Source organism: Aedes albopictus, chromosome 3 (genome assembly GCF_035046485.1).
Source record: "Aedes albopictus strain Foshan chromosome 3, AalbF5, whole genome shotgun sequence".
NCBI classification, from domain to species: Eukaryota; Metazoa; Arthropoda; class Insecta; order Diptera; family Culicidae; genus Aedes; species Aedes albopictus.
The window spans coordinates 362,057,344-362,081,790 of record NC_085138.1 but is presented as its reverse complement, the minus strand read 5'-3'; the positions used below and the strand labels follow the sequence as shown (position 1 = coordinate 362,081,790).

The 24,447-nt window shown below is 39.5% G+C and overlaps 1 protein-coding gene across 1 annotated transcript; it reads right to left on the bottom strand.

Moving 5' to 3' along the window:
• Positions 1-16,267: 16,267 nt before the first annotated feature.
• On the bottom strand, positions 16,268-18,254 carry LOC115261072 (AP-3 complex subunit mu-1). The gene is made up of 6 exons (XM_029862447.2): positions 18,119-18,254; positions 17,885-17,972; positions 17,499-17,824; positions 17,275-17,434; positions 16,568-17,067; positions 16,268-16,503 (listed from the first exon to the last, which is right to left on the bottom strand). Exons 1-6 carry the CDS (start codon positions 18,151-18,153, stop codon positions 16,368-16,370), a joined length of 1,245 nt encoding a protein of 414 aa, XP_029718307.1. The 5' UTR covers positions 18,154-18,254; the 3' UTR covers positions 16,268-16,367.
• Between the last annotated feature and the right edge of the window lie 6,193 nt (positions 18,255-24,447).

The following is a 24,447-nucleotide window of genomic DNA, read 5'->3' as shown; positions in this document are numbered from 1 at the left end:
TGATTTTCTTGAAAAAATACGCATTTTTCAAGTATTTTTTACTTGAGTAACAAAAATAACACCCCTCTAATTTTTTTATATGTTTTATAACAACGTTTCTTCTTTTTAATGCGGGCCAAAGATATTTTTATGTTTGCCCCAATCGGTCATATCACCTTTTCAAAAAAATATGATTTTTTAGGAAAAACACCTGTAACTATCAAACCAAAAGAGATAACGACCATCTCAGCGCACGAAACGACGCGTCTTCAAATGCTTTACAAGGACTTTGTTGAAAAATCGAAACTGAAAAAGTTAAAGCCAGAAAACCGGTTTTTCTTGAACCATCCTAAGCTTATTCAGAAAAATATCTCTAGATCGTTCAATTTTAAAGCTACATAGAAAGTGTCTTCAGCAAACTTGCTCAAAGTTAATAGATCTACAACTTTTCCGAAGAAAGTATATAGATATTATTGCAAATAAAAAAGTTTGGTTCCCAATTTCTTTCAAAATATGGACCACTCTAATTTTCATGTACATTGAAAAGAGCATATTTGTCTAAAAAATCATTTGAAGGCGCTAAATGCATCTTTCCTCGTAAATCTGTTTCGTAGACCACTGTGGGATGGGTCATGGGTTCGATCCCAGTCCCGGCACTTGCAATTTTTCGTCAGTTGCTCTTTCCCCCGAGAGCAGCTGGCACCTGACCCTCTTCAGAGCATATGCTCCAACGGACCCGGAAACCTGGATAACGGCTAACGGCAACTCATAATGGACCCGAAATCGGACAGGAAAAGAAACAAGAGCCACTCATCAAAACATCCTTGTGCTCATCATTCTACCATGGACAGGGTAGAAAAGTGACAGCAGCGCAAAGGCAACCAGTTCGATATAGTAGAATAAGAATAGGATACATTAAGGCGTTGTACAAAGTGTAAGTGCCGATTGGAATCGCTCACCTAGTGCCCTAGTGGACAAAAGAGCTGTAAATTAGGTTAAGTGATTGATATTTCGCTTGTTTTACGGCTCTTTCAGTCTATATTAAGCAGCTAAAACGCCTTTCGCATCTACTGTCCTACGTTTCGGTGTGTATTTCACCTTCTTCTGGGAATTAGAGGCTGCGTTTTGTCTTCTTCTGGGAGAATAATTGAAGATTGAAGAATAAAAAAAAAACTATGCTTAGCTTAGACTAGAATATCAAACAAACCAGAACATAGATCAAAGCAGACGACTTCGATTTCCGATGCAGATAATTTCATCATATAGAGGCAGTTATCGACTGAAGAATCTGGACACCTTACAGATATCATGATTGTAATGATAATACTGTAATAACTGAAGGTTCGGCTCATATTTCTAGTACAGCCCTAGAATACGTACAGCGTTACTTGGAGAAGCTGTGGTTCTGAGTAACTGGGCTGGAATTTCCCAAAATACTTAATGCTGGGAAGGGTCGTACAATTATTATGAGAATAACTACTGCAAATCGGGAGATGTCAAAGACTGCATTCCAGGACAGTTTGGACGACCATGTCCCAAAAGTATATAATTATTTGAATCAATCTTCGAATAAACAGGTTCGGTAACCATAGTTGGTTATGCAACTTGTCTCTGTAAAATGAATATGACTACTGCTACGAATGTTTAACTGAAGCTCTGCTTTTCAGAGTAGTGATATGATACAACAGTAGTGAACAACAGTAATGATACAACAATTCCAAGAGGGTCGTAGATAATAGTTGGATATGTAAAGATACAGTTCATAGCGAAAATCACTAATTTAACAGCTGTAGATGTCAACGACAACACTTCAGAACAGTTTGGACGACGCTGAATATCCCAAAAGTACATAACAATTCATATCAGTCTTCATGTAGGTTCAGCAATTTTAGGTGATTATGAAACGTTACTCTGTATAGCGCATATGACTACAGTTACGAGTGTAGAACTGAAGTTCTGCACTTCGGAGCAGTTTGGTTCATCTGGAACTTCCCGAATGCGTTATGGAATGGTTCGTACAGTTCCAAATCACTAATTGATAATAGTTGGTATGTTTTATTAGAGTTTATTGCGAAAATAACTGCTGTAATGGCTACATAACATCAATGGCTAAACGGCAAAACTCCAGAATAGTTTGGATGACCTTGAATACGTACAATGATGTTAAAACATCATCAAGCAGGTCCAGTAACCATAGGTTGGTTATGCAACGTTACTCAGTATAGCGGATAAGACTACTGCTACGAGTATAGATCTGAGGTACTAAACTCCATGTTAGCTTGGGTGACCTGCATTACCCTAATAATGTCAATGATTGATTTCCGAGTTTTCAAGAGATTCACAGATTTTGGAACATTTGAAGCTAAAACGAAAAAAATACTCCTACAGATTGGAAGGACTGAATTTCAGAACAGTTTTGAACGCTTTTGGAACATCCTAAGATATATCCCCAATTTCCATATTAAATACGTGTTTTCCAAACTTTGTGGCGTTCAGGATGTTCTAGGATGTCAATTATGTCTTAAACCCAACTACCGTCGTTGGGGGTGAGAATGGGTCAAAAAAGGATACTCAAAGATTGTTTGTTAAATAACAAATGCAATTGAAGTCAGAATAACTTTTTATTTGGTATGTATACTCTTCTATATGGTAATAAAAGTTTAGCAAGAAAGTATCACATTATATGAATTACTTACTAAACTTCAAATGATTGAAAATTGACCCAATCTCACCCCTTAGAGGGGGTGAGAATGGGTCAAAGTATTCAAAATCGCCTATTCAAAAATATAAGTTAATTTTATTGATCATATCTAGTAAACCTACTTAAAATACAATGTAACCATGACGAATGAAAACTGAGGTAATTTTAAAAGATGATTAATCTACCTAAAATGGCTGATACAATCGAAAAAATGATTGAAACTTGATAAAATAAAGCTTGTATGTTGTATCGCCATTTTTAGCCACCATAATCATCCTCGTTTGAAGTTTCAACCTCCATGAGAGGAGGGGGGATTACAATGAGGGAGAGGCGCATTAAAAGATTTATTGAAAAAAAAATGATATTTTTAGTATACTGCATAAGAAATGTTTAACCAAGTCCTCCGTTATAAACTCTTATGTACATGATCATTGGCCTCACAAGATAGAGGGTCGTTCAAATATTATGTTATACAACATTTCACATTATTAGACCCTCTCTCGCAATAACATTTAAACGAATATGCAGTACACTAAAGGCTAGATGGTGATTAGAGGAGCTGTCCAAACGCATGGGTGTATTTTTATAAATGATTTTAGGCACTAAACGTATGAACACACTCGCTTGACGCTTCTTCAACATATTTTCGAAAAAAATTGCTTTTATGAAGATACGGTAAACATGGCACCACTTTAAAGTCAATTGGGGACTGGATAACAAGTTGAATTTTTAGTTAAGGTTATGTGCAGTCGATAACTTGCTTGACCCAATCTCACCCCCATTCTTAATATTTAGACATAGGGTCGAAAATATTGAATTTTTAAATAAAAAGTGCATTGACAGCCCACTTTTTTCGTTGCATCAACCAGGTAATACCTACAGCTAACTACTTATAAGAAAATTTATGGTTAGGTACTTGTGTGGAACATTGCGAAGGAGAAATTTTTTCAGAGTGATTTACTAGTAGTTTCATCACATAAGTTTAGCCACAAATTTAACAAAAAACGATTATTGCTAAACATCTTATTCTGCATCATGACGTTTAAAAACATCTCCTCTTTGAAATAATATAAAGTTTTCAATATAAATTAGCGATAGTTGACGAGTTATTTCAAATTTTATGTTTCTCCATTTTGACCCAATCTCACCCCCCAGACCCATTGTCACCCCCTCCCCATCGACGGTACCCATAGTTTTCCTAATAGAGGAGTAAATTTGCAAAACTTTGCCAACGGCAGTGCTCACTTTTATCGACTGGGTGGTTTTGTACAGCCATCATTCATTTGAGGTATGACCTCTCCGCCCCAAAGAGTTAAATCAATGTGCATTTTCGAAGTCAAGTTCACAAATGTACTAAGAACTTTCAGATAATTGCATTTTGACCACCTTACAAGACGTGTTCGTCTTCTAGTATAAAACAGCGTTTCAATCACTACCAGCCTTCCATGCTAAAAGAAAGAAGCAGAATCTGAGAACCTGCTAGAACATAACTATACATTCAAGAACAGCGCCTGCGCAGATTGCCGATCATAATGAACCATCAGCAAGTATGGTGCAACAAGTGCAGCCTGAAGGTGTGCTTAATGGCAGCCAAAATGCAATGTGAAGGCGATGTGTGTATACGAACACGATCCTAATCCTATGGCTCCGCCTACAAAGTATGCCATTCATACACGATGACATCATCATTTAGAATCGCGAGAATGAGAGCACGGAACGGACAGTGTTAGTTGCTCTCATTAACGCTCGCGAGATGTGTTTCTCTCTAGTTCGCAGTTTGTAGGTCTCCTTTAAGGCCCCTTAGCGTGTCAGCTCAAATTTTGCTTTTCTTATTTGATTCTTATTCCAAACAATCATCAAGCACGATAGTAGTTGTGTAGCCTTTCTATACCAATTCCATAAACAAACATACAAAAATAGCACCTCTTTGTCTCGGTATCTCTAATGTAAACATTTCGAGAATATGAATCATTTCAAAGCAACTCAAGCGGTAAACTACTCTACTTCAATGAATAACGAGGAAACATATCCAAATGTCACGAAAAATGTTAGATTTTTTATGTAACAAGCTAAAAATGATCGAATTATTTTGGTAGGATCTCCCACTGTTTATGTTTGCTGCAACAGCAGTGCTGGCGGACCGCTTGGTGAAAATTTCGTAAATTATAATGCTTTGCTTATTTCACTAACAATTGTGGTAAAAAAGTTAAAAAATAATCACCCCACAAATTATTTTTGATTTTGTGACGCATAACCAATGTGTTTGACTGGATTTTTTAATTGATTTCGATCAATTTCATTGATGCTTTGGCCAGCAGGATCGACATCACTGCGTGCAATGATCGATGATTGTGCGCGCCAAAAGACATCACCGCGCTGCCGCCGTTGTCGTTGGTACTGCGGTGGGTGGTAAACAGCGCCAACCACATATTTAGTGCGATCGAACCAAATCGCTAAAAATTTCTACCTTTGAGTGAACTAATGCTTAGTAATTGTGATTACTTGGAAAGAGGTTTGTATTTGAAGTAGTGTGAATGCATTTTTATGCCGAATATCTCGCGTGAAATTGAAGGAATCTCCGAAGGAAATCCTGACGGAATCCCCGAAGGAATTCCTAAAGGAATCCCCGAAGGAATTCCTGAAGGAATCCCCGAAGGAATTCCTGAAGAATTCCCCGTTGGAATTCCTTAAGGAATCCCCGAATGAATTTCTGACGGAATCCCCGAAGGAATTCCTGAAGGAATCCCCGAAGGAATTCCTGAAGGAATCCCCGAAGGAATTCCCGAAGGAATTCCTGAAGGAATCCCCGACGGAATTCCCGAAGGAATTCCTGAAGGAATCCCCGACGGAATTCCTGAAGGAATCCCCGACGGAATTCCTGAAGGAATCCCCGAAGGAATTCCTGAAGGAATCCCCGAAGGAATTCCTGAAGGAATCCCCGAAGGAATTCCTGAAGGAATCCCCGAAGGAATTCCTGAAGGAATCCCCGAAGGAATTCCTGAAGGAATCCCCGAAGGAATTCCTGAAGGAATCCCCGAAGGAATTCCTGAAGGAATCCCCGAAGGAATTCCTGAAGGAATCCCCGAAGGAATTCCTGAAGGAATCCCCGAAGGAATTCCTGAAGGAATCCCCGAAGGAATTCCTGAAGGAATCCCCGAAGGAATTCCTGAAGGAATCCCCGAAGGAATTCCTGAAGGAATCCCCGAAGGAATTCCTGAAGGAATCCCCGAAGGAATTCCTGAAGGAATCCCCGAAGGAATTCCTGAAGGAATCCCCGAAGGAATTCCTGAAGGAATCCCCGAAGGAATTCCTGAAGGAATCCCCGAAGGAATTCCTGAAGGAATCCCCGAAGGAATTCCTGAAGGAATCCCCGAAGGAATTCCTGAAGGAATCCCCGAAGGAATTCCTGAAGGAATCCCCGAAGGAATTCCTGAAGGAATCCCCGAAGGAATTCCTGAAGGAATCTCCGAAGGAATTCCTGAAGGAATCCCCGAAGGAATTCCTGAAGGAATCCCCGAAGGAATTCCTGAAGGAATCCCCGAAGGAATTCCTGAAGGAATCCCCGAAGGAATTCCTGAAGGAATCCCCGAAGGAATTCCTGAAGGAATCCCCGAAGGAATTCCTGAAGGAATCCCCGAAGGAATTCCTGAAGGAATCCCCGAAGGAATTCCTGAAGGAATCTCCGAAGGAATTCCTGAAGGAATCTCCGAAGGAATTCCTGAAGGAATCTCCGAAGGAATTCCTGAAGGAATCTCCGAAGGAATTCCTGAAGGAATCTCCGAAGGAATTCCTGAAGGAATCTCCGAAGGAATTCCTGAAGGAATCCCCGAAGGAATTCCTGAAGGAATCCCCGAAGGAATTCCTGAAGGAATCCCCGAAGGAATTACTGAAGGAATCCCCGAAGGAATTCCTGAAGCAATCTTCTTCTTTTTGTATTCACGACCCCCCTTGTCACCACTTTTTGCGTATACTTAACACGTTCCTGGTCATAATTTCGAGGACTCGGCTTCCCCTCTTTGAGCGTGATGTATTTTGTGGATAACCTCTGAGGGAATTTCCGTATAGTAAGCAATAAAGGGATATTGCCGTGTGCGTTCAAGATGCAAACGGTGTCCTAGGATTGAAAAGCTCCAACTGACATCGGGTTTACTTATTAGAAAATCTTACCGCATTTGGTGCTCCCGCATTTCATATTTGCATCTCGAATGCACACAGCAATACACAAAGGAACATACGAAATCGCTTGTCACAAAAAAGTTACAAAAATACTAACCTGTAGTAAATGCGTCATCTTTGAAGTGGTTCCGGCATATCCTCCAGCCTATTGTACTGGTGTCTTTACAGCCAAGTAGCTCGACCCACTTCTTCCATGCTGGCGAAGTTGATGAGGGAAACCTTTCCATCTTCCTCAAATCTTTCGACCGGCAGCCAATAATGCAGCAGCCCGATTTTGTTGCTGCCTTCATGCTCACAGCTGGCAACTGGATCGACGGGGTCGCACTGGTCTTCAGCTTCTTCCGGATATCTGTTAACAAAAATCCAAAACAGATAATTAAAGAAAGATGTGGAAACAACATTGAGGGAATACTCACTTTTTTGAAAATCGTGTTTTGTAAAATGATGCGAGCATATCCGCTCGGTGCCGGTTCCGTATACCGGAGCAACTTTCTTCCACCGCCGGAATACATTACTTCCTGCATTCGGAACTCGGAAAAGTGGTCTCTCGCCCGCGCATCCTGGGATTATGCAGCAGTCCTGAAGAAAACAAAACAAAAACATACATTGGATGATGTTGGTGTAAACCTCCGAAACATTTTTCACATTCTAAGCTACATACAATCTTTTAAAATATTGATACTACTTACCATTCGGATCTATTTCACTTTCCTTACAACTTCAGGGTGTTTTTCAGCGATAAATTTGACGAAAAAGCACTTTTTTTTTCAATTTTAAATTTGAAAATTTGGAAGCCGACGCGCATGACAGCTGGTTTTTATTTCCATCACCACTGCGACAACAGCGCCACGCGTGGCGGGTAGCAGGTTGCATTTCGCTATAAGATAAGTGTCGATTTTTTACAAATATGTATTGGTGCAATGTTGTGTAAAGTTGATTTCGGTCAATGATTTTGAAGAAGCCATTTTGCGATGACACGCTAAGGGGCCTTAAAATGTCAATGTTCTCAATGATGGCGAAATATAAAAAGTACGAATTGAATAGGTACATTGCTCGACGGGTACGGGCTCGATGAATGTAAAATGTTAAATAGTTTAATTGCAAAGGTAAAGCAAATTTTAAAATATATTATTTAAAAACGCTTGATTGTTTGGACGCACTAACATTTTGTTTCCAGATATTCTAAATGTGTTTTCTGCAACATGAATAGGATGAAAAAACTCAAACGTCTTATTTACGATGAGCAAACGGAACCGAGAACTATGTTCAGCAAATCATGCGTAACGCCTGCGTTACGGAACAAAAATCACAAAAATGTGGTTTTAGTTCCGGTTATCGTTGTTCAGTTCATATAAACTAGAACTATGTTCACGGTTGCGTTCTTATAATTGAGATGGTTATCACGAAATCAGGAACGTACTTCATGGTCTGTTTTCAGTATGAGCAATTTTCGTTTTCTTCATTTTTGCGACAATCAACAATTTAACACATAATAAATAAATAGCTTGAGGTCAAATTTTGCAACAGCTTGTTATTTTCAGGGATAAATTACCTTTTTCTATGACTTTACAATGCTTTTTAGCCTGCTCCGTCATACGGAAGAGTCCATATCACAACAATAATTTCATCCAATCTCCAATCCCAACAGCAGCTAATCCAAAGAAACTCCAACAGACACTTGTTTGCACAGCTCTATCTTTTCTTTTAAAATAACAGACACAAGAATTGTTTAATTATGAACAAAAATACTTAATTTAAATCACTTTCCAGCACTATATACAGGACGAACCGATTTTGCTTTTTTTTACTCTGCTGCACTGCGCACATCGATTATTTTGACAGCGCGAATGATTTGTGTTCTCGATGTCAGGTACAAAATCACGTTTATCATTATGCGGGATCTCGCTATCGTGATTTGTGTTCCCAGTTTTTGAAAGCGTTACGAAATGAGCTGTGGAATAGAGCAGCCGTGAATTGTGTTCTAGGATTTGTGATTATGCTTATGACAACGGGATCAATGTATCGCATTAACATGAACAAAATCACGAATTGGAGCATGTTTGAGGTTCTGCTTTACGTGATATTTTGTTCACGTATATTGGAACGGATTTTTCAGCGTGTATACATACCTGACAATGCTCACGAAAAAAACAAAAAAATACTACCGCTATGAATATTAAAAATTGTATAGTATTTTTTTTCTTCAGCCACCAACACCAAACAAGTAAGTTAAAATTAATAAGTGATTTTGTTTATTATAATCTAACGAACAAGATGAACAGTCACTTTCTCAAAGGTCTTCAACTCAACGCTCTCTTGTAGACCGTTTGATGAAAAAAAATGTTCAAAAGAGTTACGAAATCTCACCGAAAGCACCATAGATAAACTGAAAGAGACTGGTTATGCCCAAATGTCCACATTGTGTACAAAATTACGCATTTGCACGTCCTGCCGTCTAGAATTTGACAAACGAGCCATCTTTATATCATCGGTAAAGCAGGGCGCAGGAAGTTCGAAAACGACAACAACTGAGAAATTGCCATCAGCGACATCTGTTTAAACAATTTAATTACGCCCCTTTTCAAAAATGCCCTGTAATATTCTTCAACATCTATACCCATTTCAATATTTTTAACGTTGCAAAACACGCTTTCAACATTCATCTTGAAGAAGAGGGAAAACACTTGTCCTCAAATGTAACAGCAAATTAATGAATAAACGACTAATGCGCGGAGGGCGTGATAAAATCGGAACATTACTGTACATAGTATATTATATGTATATATAATATATAATAAAAACAACTTGTTTTACTCACGCAAGGCCATTAACAATAAAATCAGCATCAAACTTCAATTTCCGGCCGAAATAATTTACACTAAAAAAAATTATTACTAAATGTGAAAATTGTGAAATGTTTGAATTGTCATAACTTTTTTGTTTATTTTCATGGTAGATTTCTAATACAATGGACCGTTTTCTCTAAAAAATTACGTTGGTAAAAAGATAGGGTTTTGAGATATTTGAGTTTTTGTGACAAAAATGATATTTTTTAATGTTAAAAAAGATTTTTTTCACAGTGTATATTTTCTTAGGAATCGCCATTTAGTTATCTAACTTTGCTGAACAATAAAATCAGCATCAAATCGCGATTCCCGGCCGAAATAATTTACACAGAAAATTTTTTTTTACTAAATGTAAAAATTGTGAAATTTTTGAAATGTTATAACTTTTTTCTTTATTAGTTTACCATCACCAAATTTTTATGGTAGATTGCTAATACAATGGACCGTTTTCCCTAAAAAATTCAAGTTGGTAAAAAGATAGGGTTTTGAGATATGTATTTGAGTTTTTGTGACAAAAATGATGTTTTTCAATGATAAAATAGATTTTTTTTCACAGTGTATATTTTCTTAGAAATCACCATTTAGCTATCTAACTTTGCTGAAAAATTCATAACAATCGAACAATCCGTTTTTGCTGTGCATATTTTTGAATATTTTTGAACCATTTTCACATACACCCTTTTGAAAAGTTAGTCGTGGCTCTAAATAAAAATTTGATATCGAAAAATGGCGATTTAGATGGAACTGAAAAACTGTGCAAAGTTTCAGTTCAATAGAAAATCATGAATTAAAAATTTTCCTTAATTTTGATGCTGTTGCTTGGAATCGCTCTAGTCCGAGTTGACGGAACCAACATTTGCGTTGAAGTCACCCTTGAGGATCACCTTTTGGGATCTTATCCAAGACAGTTGGCTGTGAAAGTTGTCAGTACATTTCGGCACCACCAGCTGACGCGTAACATTAGATTATGATAAGACTGATACCCGTGTTCCTGATCTGGCCACAATTATCCTCCCATTAATAGGTTTCCACCGCATGTTCGCCTCGTAGACCAGAATATAGCAGAATTTGTCCCGTTGCCATTCTGTGTTCTCCAAAGTTCGGACAACGAACTTCGTTCAGTCCTAGGATCTCCAGCTTCATACGGCATGCCTCATTGGCTAGTTGTGCCCTTCTGGACTACAGTGAATATATTCTAAGTTACAATTCTTGTCCGTTGTTTCGCGCTTAAAGTCATTGCCGTTGCATCAGTTCGCAATCTTTGATTTTTTGGTTTCTGTAACGATTTTTGGGACTTCGGGAACAGCAAGTTGTTGGCCTAAGGTCCCTCATCCACCGTGGTGGGGATGCCACCTTAGATATAGCTTCCGGTGGAGGAGCATTTCATACTCAGCCACTGGATGCCAGAGCAGACGCTGTTTGAGCCGCACTTTCTTGGTGAATAGACACTCGATACGTATCACTTCATTCTATATAACCGAAGTCACAAGGACAACAGTGACCAGGCTGCACTACCAGCTAAGCGCATGGCATAATTCTTAGTTGGCGATCTTTGTCATCGATTGACCCGTGGAATCCTGAGATAGAGACTTGTGAGGACCAGAGCTATGTTGGACCTGGACGCTCTCGATCTTTATCGACTCACCGTTTTACAGCCCAAGTGGAACTCTGCAAGTAGCTAATTCCAAGAAAAATAATGCTTGCGAAAATCCGTAAAGGAATATCCGAAGGCATCTCTTGAAAATAACTGCAGAACACGGACAGAAATGTTGTCTGATTGGTATAACTTTGCCTATAGTTCGGAATAGCTTCGATAATATGCTTAGTAAAATTGCCGCAAATGATTGTTTCGCACTGATTTGATGTTGTAACCAAGCATATGTTTCGTTTGAATCAACTTCATCAAATTCTCAAACCAAGCATATATGTCATTACTTGAACTAAACTCGGATGCATAGACAGAAGTTGTTTGTTCAATCGGAACCATAAGTACCGCTGCGCCGCATCTGTTCCGAAACTTCTTGGAGCCATACACAAGTTCAGCTTTGCCGTTAGTCGATGTAATAACAGCAAATGCAAGTACGAAATACGTGATTAACCCTCGAGCAGTCGCGTCTTTGGCTACCTGCAGCGACGCCGCGCTCACGCTGTGTACCACATGCGTGCATTTGTCATGGTGCGTGTACTCAGTACCCGACGTGACCGCTCCCGGGTTAATAGTGGTAATACTTATTGAAAACAAAGTTTTTTTTCTATATTGCAGTACAGGCGGTGCAGTATACAGGAGCCTAAACACTGATTGCAACTCCATCACGGCGAGTTCGGCGATATCAAAAACGGTGGGAAGTATTGTCGGGCCGCCACCAAATCGGATTTCGCACAATCAAGTCGCGACTTTTTTTAGTCATGTCAAAAGTAGTGCGCATCCTTCCCGTTATTGTCAGCAACACATCCCACTAGATGCGAAACAGTTGCGACACTTGTGGCCCAAGAAAATGGCAATTTTCAATTGACGTCGGTCTTGATTCCAACCGGATAGACAATAACTAGTTCCGTTCGTTTATGACATCAGCAAATGGGAGCGAGTTACCTATCAAAACTTGTTGGATTCCCGGTGCCGTGAAACAGTGCCAGCTGTGAGTTTGTAAATCTTTATATCATGTTCGAACATGCAAAGAAAACGCATTGCACTAAATTATTATCAATATTATAATTTTTATAAATAAAATAACATATTATGATCAAATGTCTGTGTATGCTTAAACCAACCATCCAATATAGGTAGTTCAACCCTCATGTTGAGGGTCAAATTAAGCATAAACATGCTTGAATTTACCATGAGAATAAGTGAGCTGTCAAATCATCAAGCATACATATTGTTGATGTAAGCATAATATGGTTGATTCAACCATATTTATTGCTCAGATCAGATCATAAACTTTGCTCAACTCAAGCTTACATTATTCTTCGACCTGTTGTAATATGCGCAATACAATCTCAAAAAGGGATTATATAAAAATCAGTGCATAAATATGCTGGTTTGGGACCGAAATATGATTGACTTGACGTTATTTTTTTTCTCCGTACATCGCAAACAAAGGTATTGGTGGAATTTATTGAAAAAAAAAACCCTCAATGAATTTCTGAGGGATCGCTGGAGAATTTTATGAAACAATCCCTGGAAAAACTACTGGAGATATCGTTGAACGAATTCTTAGAAAAAAAACATCCTAAGCAATTTCTGAAGGGATTTTCTGCAAAGAATTCTTTAGAAAACCACTGAAAAAAAAAATTAAGGAATCTTCGAAATAATACCTGTAAGAATCTTAGATAGATATTCGTAGAAAACAATCTTGAAAAATGCTTGAAAATGAATATATTATTGATTAAATTCTGAAGCAATTTTTGAGAGGATCTTTGGAAAAAATATGAAAAAAAAATCCTAACTAATAGAAAAATCTGAATAAATCCAAAGCAATGCTTGGAGAAATGCCAGAAGGAACTTTTGGAGCAACCCCCAAAGGAACGTGCAGACGAATCGCTTGAGAATTTCTAGAAGAATTTTCAGATAAATGCCCCAGAAAATTCCTGAGCAATGAAGAAATTCCGTGAAGAAACCTCTGTGGAAATTCAAGCTTTATTTCAGGAAAATTTTCTGAATTCCTAAAGGAAAACCTCAAAACAATTCCTAAAAAAACCTCCGAAACCTCGCGAAAAAAAACTACTGAAATTGTATCTAGGTATAGAAGAATTTTCGAATCCCATAGAGAACTCCTGCAAAAAATCTAACAATATTTCTGAAGGAATGTTTGAAGAAATACATCAAGGAGCACGTGCGGTGTCCGAAACGATCCGTTCCCTGGGCGAATTCCTTAAATAATCTCTGGAGCTATCCTTGGAGAAATTTTCAACGAAATCCAGCGCCGGACAGGGATGCATTCTAAAAGGATACTATGAGGAATGAATTCTTCAGTTGAATTCTGGCTCGTTCTATACAATTTAGTGAGAAACTTTTTCTGTTAACATTCTACAAAAATCTAGAAGAATTCCCAAAGAAATTTCTGACGGTTCCCCAGAGGTAACCCTGGAGCATTTCCTAAAAAAATGAGAAGCTAAACAATTTGTCAAATAATAATGCATGGAGGGGTTTACACAGAATAGTTCTCAATTAGACGCGATTGTAAAATCATTTGTTTAGAGGCGTACCAGTACTTATAGGGGCGCTGAAATTTGGAAACCTTAAGTAACCAGCTCTGATTTTACCATGACAGCACTGGGGCACACACCCGGATAAAAAATTACCATTCCTTACATGGTAAATATTATTAACATATGACTGGTTTTATTGTTCACAATAAAACACATAGTAGATATATTGTTACTTTTTACAATAGAAATCAAGCCCATATAGTTCGTACAATAAGTGAACATTAGCTTTATTAGTGACTAATTGATTCGATTGTTTTTCAATAGTTCTCTAATAATTTGAAGTTACTATCAGTAAAAATTTATTTAAGTTGTTTTTAAATAGTTGCAAAAGCGCATGCAAAGTTCTCATGGACTTTTTATTATAAGAATCAAAATAAAATCTACTTTGGCAACTACTTTTGATCGCAGTCAAAGATACGCGCGAGATAGTCGCCTAAGGCAACAGACCTGGTGTTCAAATTTTCCATCATAGAGTTCTTTGAGATTTCACGAAAAAAGTTCACCACGTGGCCGGGTGATGTGATGACTGCTGCGACTACACGTGGTATTTGCACCGCGATTGAATTTGAACCATCTTTTAAGACCTGGAAAAGTAGTCGCCATAAATGTGTTTTTCATGCAACGCACAATATTAAAAAAGAGTTTATTTCTCAATCACACTTAAAAACAATTCGGAACATATAAATAACAATAAATATTATTGTTGCTTGGATCATGTTTGTATAATCAAATACAAAATCACTTGACATATTTTTTTATAGTTTTCGTTTTAAATTTGAGTACAGTAGATGTTTCGGTTATCGAATGTTATTCGCTAAAACTTCAACGACTGACAGACGTCAAGCCGTGTTGACAGAGGAAGCTCTCAATGAATAACTGAGGAAGTACTTATAGAAAACTAGCTGAAAAGCAGGTTTAGCCAAGTGAGAATGTTACGACATGAAAAAATGAACAATGATTTTTCTAATGTTTTCCAATAAATTAAAGGCGAGATTAAAGAAATCTAGTGAATAGTAAACTACCATTGATAACAATACAAATACAATTAGTTTAATGGGGTCAATTGAACCGATGTTAAAATAAACATGCAATAATATTTGTTGTTATGTAAACAGATTTTGCCTTTGAAAAACCAAAGAAATCATATTTCTCGGTAACATTTTTCTCCAGCATTTACAGATACTAATGGCCACATGCATTGTGAACGATTTATGGTATGGATCATACGATCTGAGGTCTGACTTGTGATATTTGGCAGTTATTTGAAAAGATCGAAGATAGATCTTTTCAACAGCTGCCAAGCAATACTTATTAGACAGACATCAAAGTGTTTGATTCATATCATAAAATGTGCATATCATTCTGGCGGCCGTTAGTGCTCGTAAATGCTGGATATAAATGTTAGCAAGAAATAAGAATTCTATGGATTTTCAAAAGCGAAAACTGCTTACAAATAACAACAAATATTATTGTATTTTTATTGTAACAACGATTCATTTAACGCCACTCAATTAATTGTATTTGTATTGTAAGAACAATGAAAAAACATTAAGATATATTGTTTTCTTTTGAAAATTGCCCTAAAAATGTCTCATAAAAACACAATACATTCTATTGTTTTTCGCGAAAAAGTGTATGAAAATTTTCTCAAAATTTTATGGTAAAGATACATAACGACCACCATTTTTTATTGTAAAAGTGCCATTTACCATTCGCCGAATGGTATAGAACAATAGGGGTGATGGTGAGTGTACCGTGTAAATTACAATACGTTTAATGGTGAATATTTTTCGAAAAAATGGTGTTGTAACAATAAAATTTATCGTATTTTTATGATATTTTTTATCAGGGCAGAAGTTCTACGAAAAGCTGAACCATCTACCTACAAAACGCTGAAGCCTTTTATGGATACGACGCATGGACGCACGGGACTTGGAAAAAGCGAAAGGAGCACGATCTGCATCAGCTGCTGAGAGAACCAATCATCGGCCACACCCTGAAAATCGAGAGACTAGGGTGGGCAGCTCGCCATCAGGTTGTTAGGCATAAACTCGATAAAAAAAAGTTCTCGAGAGCAATCCGACCGATACAAAAAGACGTGATGGGCAGCGAGCTAGGTGGGTCGATCAAGTGAAGGACGATTTACGGACCCTTCGCGGAGTGCGAGACTGGAGACGTACAACCATGGACAGAGTCGAATGGTGACGACTCATACGTAAAGCAGAGGACACTCTGAGTCAGATCTTAGTCAGAAGTCCGACCGGTAAGGTCAGGTAAGTAACTAATTGAAGATTTAAATAGCTGTCAGATCGATAACTGTACGTATGAAGTTTCGGAACAATTAGCTCTACGTCGCTCAAATTGGAATGGTATAATCTCTTAAATAACATATATTACTGGGTGATTACACAACATAAAATACGGTTGAGATTGACACAATAGAAGAGCGTTTACCTTCACATGCGTATCTGGAACTTGCCTGCCTTCGTAACATACTTGACCCCCTTGAAGGGCTTATACTTTTCGCCGTACATATCCAGTCGGTTCACCTTCAACCCGGACACAGCAAGCTGAGAAATGGTGAACTGCACCCTGGAAGATAAAGGATGATGTCACTCGAGGTCGTCATAGTCTGATCTTCCTCCCCGGAACTTACCGATCGATGCTGGTCTCCAGCGAAGTACATCCCGACTGCACCGACACCGTTCCCCTAATGTTCGGCAGTTTGGTCACGTCGATTCTGCCCACGTCCCAGTGGAGGGTTTTCGTCACCGGATCGAACGTATACTTGCCCTGGCTGGCGAGCAGGGCACACGTCAGCACCGCTTTTGGCATCCGGATCTCCAGCTTAACACCTTCCACCACGCGACCCAGGGTCGTCTTCGGTCCCACCGTAATGTCCATTCGACCTTGTTCGCCCGGTTTGAGGCTTAGACTGTGCCGCACGTAGATTGGGATTGCTACTACACTTTGCGACCCGACGTGGTAGGACATCAGGCGGAAGTTACCGTCCGGTGGAATGAACGAGAGGATCCGTTCCGACTCCCAGCGTTTGAAGCGGACGCACGGATGGAAGGAAACGTCGTCGAATAGGCGCGGGTTCATGAACGACAGGGTCAAGTCCGGCATTCCGCTCAGTTTGATGCAGCAGTCGATCTGGGGAGCATAAAAATATGTTTGTTAGATTAGAAGTTTGTAACGTTAGTAAAAAAAAAAAAATCACATTTCCCTGGTACTCTAGAGATCTTAAAATTCTTGCAATTTGGTATTCAAACAGGCTTGATTCATTATTGTGCAATGTCTGTACTTCCGCCCATTGCAAACCAGTCCTAAGTGTAAGAAGTGTCTATAATTTGAACTTACATATCCCTGAATTTCCGCAAAGATGGTCTGCCCATTCTTGTCGATGATGGCATCTACTTCCTCCACCACGTCGAAATACGCCTCATTGTTGGTGTACTTAACGCCGGTTCTTCTCCATGGAATGGCCGACAATTGACCGGTAGGAAGCGTGCCACTAACACTGAAATTATTACAATTTCTTTAGTTAAAACTTGTCAGAGTAGAATGACATCTCCCGCACATACTTCGACTTCCCCGTCACGGAATTGGCAATGGTCCGCAGAATATTCGGCGGTTTGATCAGCTCCTTCAGGATGTTACTCTCCGTGGCCAGCGGGAATCCATTGTCCAACATTTCGTCCAGCAGTTCATAGACCACCACGTAGTTTTCCTTGATTATACTCTCCGTGCACTCCGAGAAGTAATCCTCGAAGGTGTCCACCACTCGATGGAGAAACTCTATGACGAACAACGGCGGACATTCCTGCTTGCAAGCAGCGACCAGCGAAACTCCTCCCCGCTGAATCGATACCAGATAGTGATGGGGTGTGGAAATCACCGGAGGGACATCCTGCAAAAAAACATCATTCACATAAATGTAAAACTCGATAATAGAATTCCATTTACATACATTTGGGTTCTCCCGCTGGGCATCCAAAAAGTAGGACACACAAGTGCGGGACACGACACTGCGCCAATGTTTCTCCAGGAAGACATCGCTGTGTGGAAGATAGTGATAAACAGTGAAACTGGCAACACTGACGCCAATCGGCAATCAAAACAGATCGATGCACTTTCCAAATACCTACAGGAATTTTGCGTTTTACAACGCAAAATGCGCCGTAAACGCAGCAATTTCACTTACCCACTGGAATTGACGATGAATAAACTGTGAATCATGATGTTTTATGCCAAAATTGCACTTTTTGATCCACTTTTGGCCCGTTTTTCTCCGACGATCTTCTCCCAGATGATGATGTGTTGTTCGATTCGAGTTCACGCAAAAACGGCTACGCTCAAAAATGTGTTCGGCCTGCACATTTTTAGTAAACATCCATGCCGCACATGACTGTGTTCGAAACACACATTTTTTTTTTAAATTGCTCGTACGCTCATATGAGCAGAGCATGTATTTTGCAATAATTTCGACATGGCAACCTCACTGGGTTTATAAACCACCTTCAAATACCGAAAAATATTGATATTTTGCAAAAATGTGAGCGTGCGAGCAATTTAAAATATGTGTGTTTCCAACACAGTCCCTGTGCGGCATGGGCGCTACTCAAAAATGAGAGCTTTTATTGAGAGTTTGTTTTGCTTGGTTGTCAAAAATCGCGAGCGATGTGTGTGTGTGTGCGTGGGCGGGCGCGTGACGGCTGATTTTGTGGAACGACTGGAAAATGGAATGAACTACAGTCAATCCTCCACAAGTTGACATGATCACGCAGAATGAGCCATTTTTACGAGACGTTTCGGATCAGCTGATCGCTCATATCATGAATGAAAATTTGACAGGAGGTTGCGCCCAAGCCCGTGAGTGTTAATATCAATATCAACACTGTTGTCGTTTCGTAAAATGGACTATATGGTTTTTTAATTAAGAAAAATGTATCGATTTTTTGATTTTATACGCAAGAGAACCTTTTTCTGAGTCACTATGATTTTTTTCAGATTTTTAGAACTTCATTTTGATACCTCAAATCAATTTCAAAGAGATTTTCTGAAATCACCTTTTGACAGCTGGGTAACTGTTTGACAGCTCCACCCAGTACAAAATGCGACGAGGGGTGATTCGACAAATCGCTCCCATACAAACATCAAATTGATTTTTAAATAGGTTCCCGGACACCAACATTCATGAAAATTTGGATTTCGGCTCCGTTTCGCATGCAGATTCAGAATATGGAATTATCTCAACACCACTAAAGAAGCCAATTCTGGAGCTCGATTTGAATAGGTCGTATGTGCTTTTGTCAATATAAAATTCGATCAGTTTATTTTAGTCATTGTAGCAATATAGCAGATATTTTGAAAACTTTTAATAATTGAACAGAAAGCCTGTTTTGTGAGGATTCTGCTGTATGTATATATAAACTTTGCTCAATTTCAACGGTTTTCGCTATAATAACCGAATCCAACTGATCGAATTTTTATTCTGCTATTCTGCTATTATCAACGCATCCCCTGGCTTTCGCCCATCTGCGTTGTCTTTTCACTAGGCAATACGTCTACCAATTGATGTTTATGGGCTTGCCGGACCAAGTCATGTAGCTAAGCCAAACACCCCACCTACAACTGTTGGGTAGGCACCATTGTCCCACCCACTGGTCTTTTACAGCTAGTTGTAGGTGCACGTGTGCGTGTAAGTATTTGAGTGTGTGTTAGTGTTGGTGTATTGTAGACGCCAACTCGTTCTAATCCACTCTGATTGCTAACACCCTCTTGAACCATTACACTAGTTTACAGCATTTTTGAACTCGGTAAGCTGATGATCGTTTTTGGTGTAGAATCATGCCGTGAGTTCGAAAACGCGAAGGAAAAAAAATAAAGTAGAGCGGAAATTTTTTCGACTTTCCATACAAGGTTGATGATTTGAAATCGATTTTTGTTCTATTTTAAGCAAAGTCGCTCACTTCACACATCTCATTCTCCGTAATCAATGCTCCGATCGAGCTGAATTTTTTACTGTAACTCACCCACATATGATATGTCAAATAAACGTTGAAAAAGAATTTTTAAATTGTTTTTTTCTTATAGAAAAAAATACATTTCTTCATAATTTTTTGGAAATTTTGCTAAAATTTAAGGAGATCGTCCCCAAAACTCAACAATATCTTGATTTTCATCAATCTGATGCAAAACCTGCATTCAGATGATCGAATGGTATTATATTCAGCTTTTAATTTATGGAAAAAGATTTAAAATTGGTTGAACAAAACGCAAGATATTTGAATGTTATTAAATTCCGTATTTTAAAAAGTTCTAAAACTCGATATTAAGCTAAAACTCAAAAACTGTTCTACTTTAAATTTTTTAAAGCACGGTTTCGAAATCAGCGCTAAAATATGCTTCAAAAATTTTGGTCGTTGACAGAAGTTCACGACTTTCGTTTTATTTTGTAAACTAGTGTTATCCTTAAATTTGGCAATCTATGAAATAGAATGAGTTAAACGCCTGTAAAAAACAGTCAGTTAAATCAAACAAGGAATATTAGTATTAAAGCGAAGATACAACGAAGCAACGCCCCGAACCTCGAGAGCACAAACCCCAAGAACCAAATGACAGGCAGCGCCGATAAGTTGATCGACTGGCCACCATCAGGGAATAATCAATCGAGCAAACTCCCCAGCACAAACTGCCATCAGCTCTCCCGACCTACGCCCAACAAATTCGAGGCACAGCCCAGCCTTAGCTTCACCTTAAAACCAAAATCTAGATTACAGAGAACAATACTTCCCAAGTAACCACGCAGCTCGAGCCGCAAATCACGCACAACACGGCACAAATAAGACAAACACTACCCCGCCCATACAACCGAAACCGACCTAGAGTAGAGAAGGATCTCTTTCCACTCCAACCCGGACTCAACTGCACCCACAGGGCAGCGCACCTCACCCACACCGCACTCATTCATGCATCACTGTCCGAACCGCACGGTCACCTGGGTTGAGTCTATCTGCATGACCTCGCCCAACCCGTAACACAGAGTTAAAATCCCTCTCTTGCATTACAAAGTACTCCCTCTTCCCAAAAGTCTGTGCGTGGTATAAATGAGACCTTTAGGCTGAAGAAATCGTCACCGATACAACCGCCAACACTGAGCACTCAATGATGTCGGCCTTATCAACGACGACCCCCTCAGTCCCAAACCCAATTGATTGATGCACCAAGCGAAAAGAAGAAGAAGTTTTGACATCCAAGCGGTGTGCCGTTTACATCCATCGACCAATCAGCGACGAGGATCTAATCGACGGCATACCGCTTGGATGTCAAAACTTCTTCTTCTTTTCGCTTGGTGCATCAATCAATTATCCCACACTACCCAAGTAACCACCCTGCTGAAGCCGTATGCACCGCACGCACAAAGCACACCAAGAAGCACACACACACCGACACGCACCACCCCACACAAACCACCAAGGCCGAAAAAAAACGGAAAGCGGTGCCACCAGCACCACTGCTGAATCACGCCTTTTTGAGTATAATTCAGAAATCGTAGATCCATTCCACGACCGTACTCAGCCCTAACGGTCAATACATGCGCCTCACACATGCAACCCCTACACCCTAACAATATGGTTACTTGGGTATCCCTGGGTTTTTGACATGATGGTCAGGGATCACAGCCATCAAAACTTTCCACACTTTATCAGGGCTTACGACCTGTAGACATGATGATTTCTCAATAGTTTCAAGCTCTTTCGGACCTTCCGCTATGGGAGACCATCATGGCTAGCGGTGTTAATAACCGAATCCAACTGATCGAATTTTTAATCGACAAAAGCACATACGACCTATTCAAATCGAGCTCCAGAATTAAGTTTTTTAAATATTGCGCATTTCCCACTCCACTGGACCCTTTTCGCGGTTAGTATAAGTGCGGAATCATAAAAAAAAACTGCGATTTTGCATCGGATCCATTCGGTGTCTTCTGCGAAGTTATTCAGCACCTTATAATGCATAAGTGCACAGAGGACACCGACACGATTCGATCAAAAATCGCAGTTTTATTCACGATTCCGCACTTATACGAACTGCGAAAGGGGTCCAGTGGGGTCGGAAATGCGCAATAAACTATAGAGGGAGAATGTCACTGGCGTCGCCGCTGCAACATATCTTGCATGTGTCAATCTAATCTAATCTATCTAATCTAACACATGCGCAGCCAGTACAAGAAAGCATCCTGGAAAATAATCGGGTTAGATTACGCCCAGGGGGTTAGACACTCTAATCTTTTGATTTTAATCTTTTCTAATCATTTCCTAATCTCTGCTAATCTTTTCTAATCCCGCTTAATCCCGCTGTTTCCTACCAAAAAAAAAAAAATCAAATCGTTTTTGCTTCAGTGTTTAAATTAGTTCTGTCAAATCACCATCATTGTTTATGTTTACGAGCTGTGCCTCATTTTTTTGTTAACGATTGAATGCGGGTACTTCTATGAAAAATAATTAATTTGTTTAGTTTAAATAATTAAATTTTTGTATTTGTATTGTATTTATTTGGTTTAACGTTAGCCTAAATAATTAGGTAAAGTTTCATATCAGTGATTTGTATACTCAGTCGGCAGGTGATTGGGTAAGTTACGGTGGATTAATTGAATTCGATTTGATTTGGTAACGATAGTTTTGTATTTTCTATTTTCCCCATCAGACTGCGACTTGTCGGGCAAAGAAATGTAGGCGAGGTGCTGCAGCGGAATTGGCCGATGTGGGCCATGAGTGTTTGGAATTCAATGGTGACGGTAGTGCCAAAGAAGGTGTTTGTGCAGTAGGAATCCTGAAGTGGACTGTTACCGTGGCAACTTCATTCAATGGTCAGGTTCGGAACGGGTTAGATCAAGAGTATGCTAATCGCCGGCTGGCGGTCACGTCTATTCAGGAAACCTGGAATGTCACTCACAAGTACTCCTGGCTCTCCACCTTTTTCGGAAGTTGGTTTGTTATGCCACCGTCCGAAATCAACACACATCATCAACAACATTCTCCCGAATCCCGGACAAGCGCTGGCCCCAAGGCTGGTCCACAAGAAAAAAAACATCCACAGGGCGTTCTAGAGACTGAAAGATTCGGAGTTTTACTAATTGTTCGGAGACAACATGACCCTATAAACGAATCATGTACCTTAACTCGTTTTCGTCGAAGGGTATCATTGAGTCTTGAGTCCTGTTGCGGTATCATTGTAGGTAATACATTTGGCGAGAAAGGGAGATCGGTTGAGATTATGGCGATGTTCCAGACCATGCTGCTGGTGACCGAACAAGTGAGTAGTTAAAATAAAATAAAAACATCTTGGCATAACATCCTAAACTCCCAACTGGGACAACCTGGCTTCTCAGCTAAATGATTTATGAGCACTTTCAAAGTTGTTTTTTGTCAGTTTTTCTACCAGTTACCTTTTTGCATTTGTACAGCTATTTTTTTTACAAAACGGTCATGTCTGACGAATCCAATTTGGCTCAAATTATAACAGTAACCATTGCATTACGTTATTTTGATTTGTATTAAAATAATTGAGTTCTATCCCCTACATCGAATTGTTACAGATATACGATTCGACAAAAGAATTGGACCACTTCCCGATTGCCATTACAAAAAAATATGAAGATCAATTTGACTTAGCCATTCTCTTCCATAGTGACTGTCCATTCATTACGTAAGGGGCTGTTCATAAACCACGTAGACCAAATTTTGGCCATCTCAGACCCCCCTCCCCCGCGTAGACTTTCGTCCATACAAAAATTTTGAAACTTGTATGGAGCGTAGGCTTTGGCCAGATCCCCCCTCCCCCCAAAAAGTCTACGTGGTTTATGAATGGTCCCTAAGTGATTTTTACGATTTTTCGACACCACCTAACTCCCAACCCCTTCTAAGATTTTTTAAAATGAGAATCCAAATATTTGTGTATGGCACATAAGATTTCTCAAAGCCCTTCCCTCCTCTCCTCTTCTTCTTTATGGCTCGACGTTCGCATTGGAACTTGACCTGCCTCTCTTCAACTTAATAGTGTTCTTAGAGTACTTCCACGATTATTAATTAAAGGGCTTTCTTTGCCTGCCATTGCATAAATTTGTACATTGAGTGGCAAGTACAATGATACACTATGCCCAGGGAGTCGAGGAAATTTTCCCGACCGGAACGGGAATCGAACCTGCCGTCTCCGGATTGGCGATCCATAGCCTTAACAACTAGACTAAGGGAAGATTCAAATATTACGTCCATCGTTTTTCGGGATTTCCAGACCACCCCCTCCCCCCTCTGTCACGCACTTTTCCTATACCCAATACACGTACTGTCACACTTTTCTAGACCCTCCCCCTCCCCCAAATGTTGGACGTAATTTTTGAACGTTCCCTAACTGGAAACCCTCTCCCCCTCCCTCTTCCCCCATTATCCATGGTCATTTTTTATATGTATCTAATGAAAGTTAATATTTTTTCAATAAACCTTTGTAGTATTAATCTACCTTAATCTTTGT

Excerpts from the sequence above, each read along its gene's own strand:
- LOC115261072 (XM_029862447.2), bottom strand. The coding sequence starts at position 18,153 with ATGATTCACAGTTTATTCATCGTCAATTCCAGTGG. Across the intron at positions 17,973-18,118 it reads TTCATCGTCAATTCCAGTGG|CGATGTCTTCCTGGAGAAAC; the intron begins GTAAGTGAAATT and ends TCTTCCACACAG. Across the intron at positions 17,068-17,274 it reads TTGCGGAAATTCAGGGATAT|ATCGACTGCTGCATCAAACT; the intron begins GTAAGTTCAAAT and ends TATGCTCCCCAG.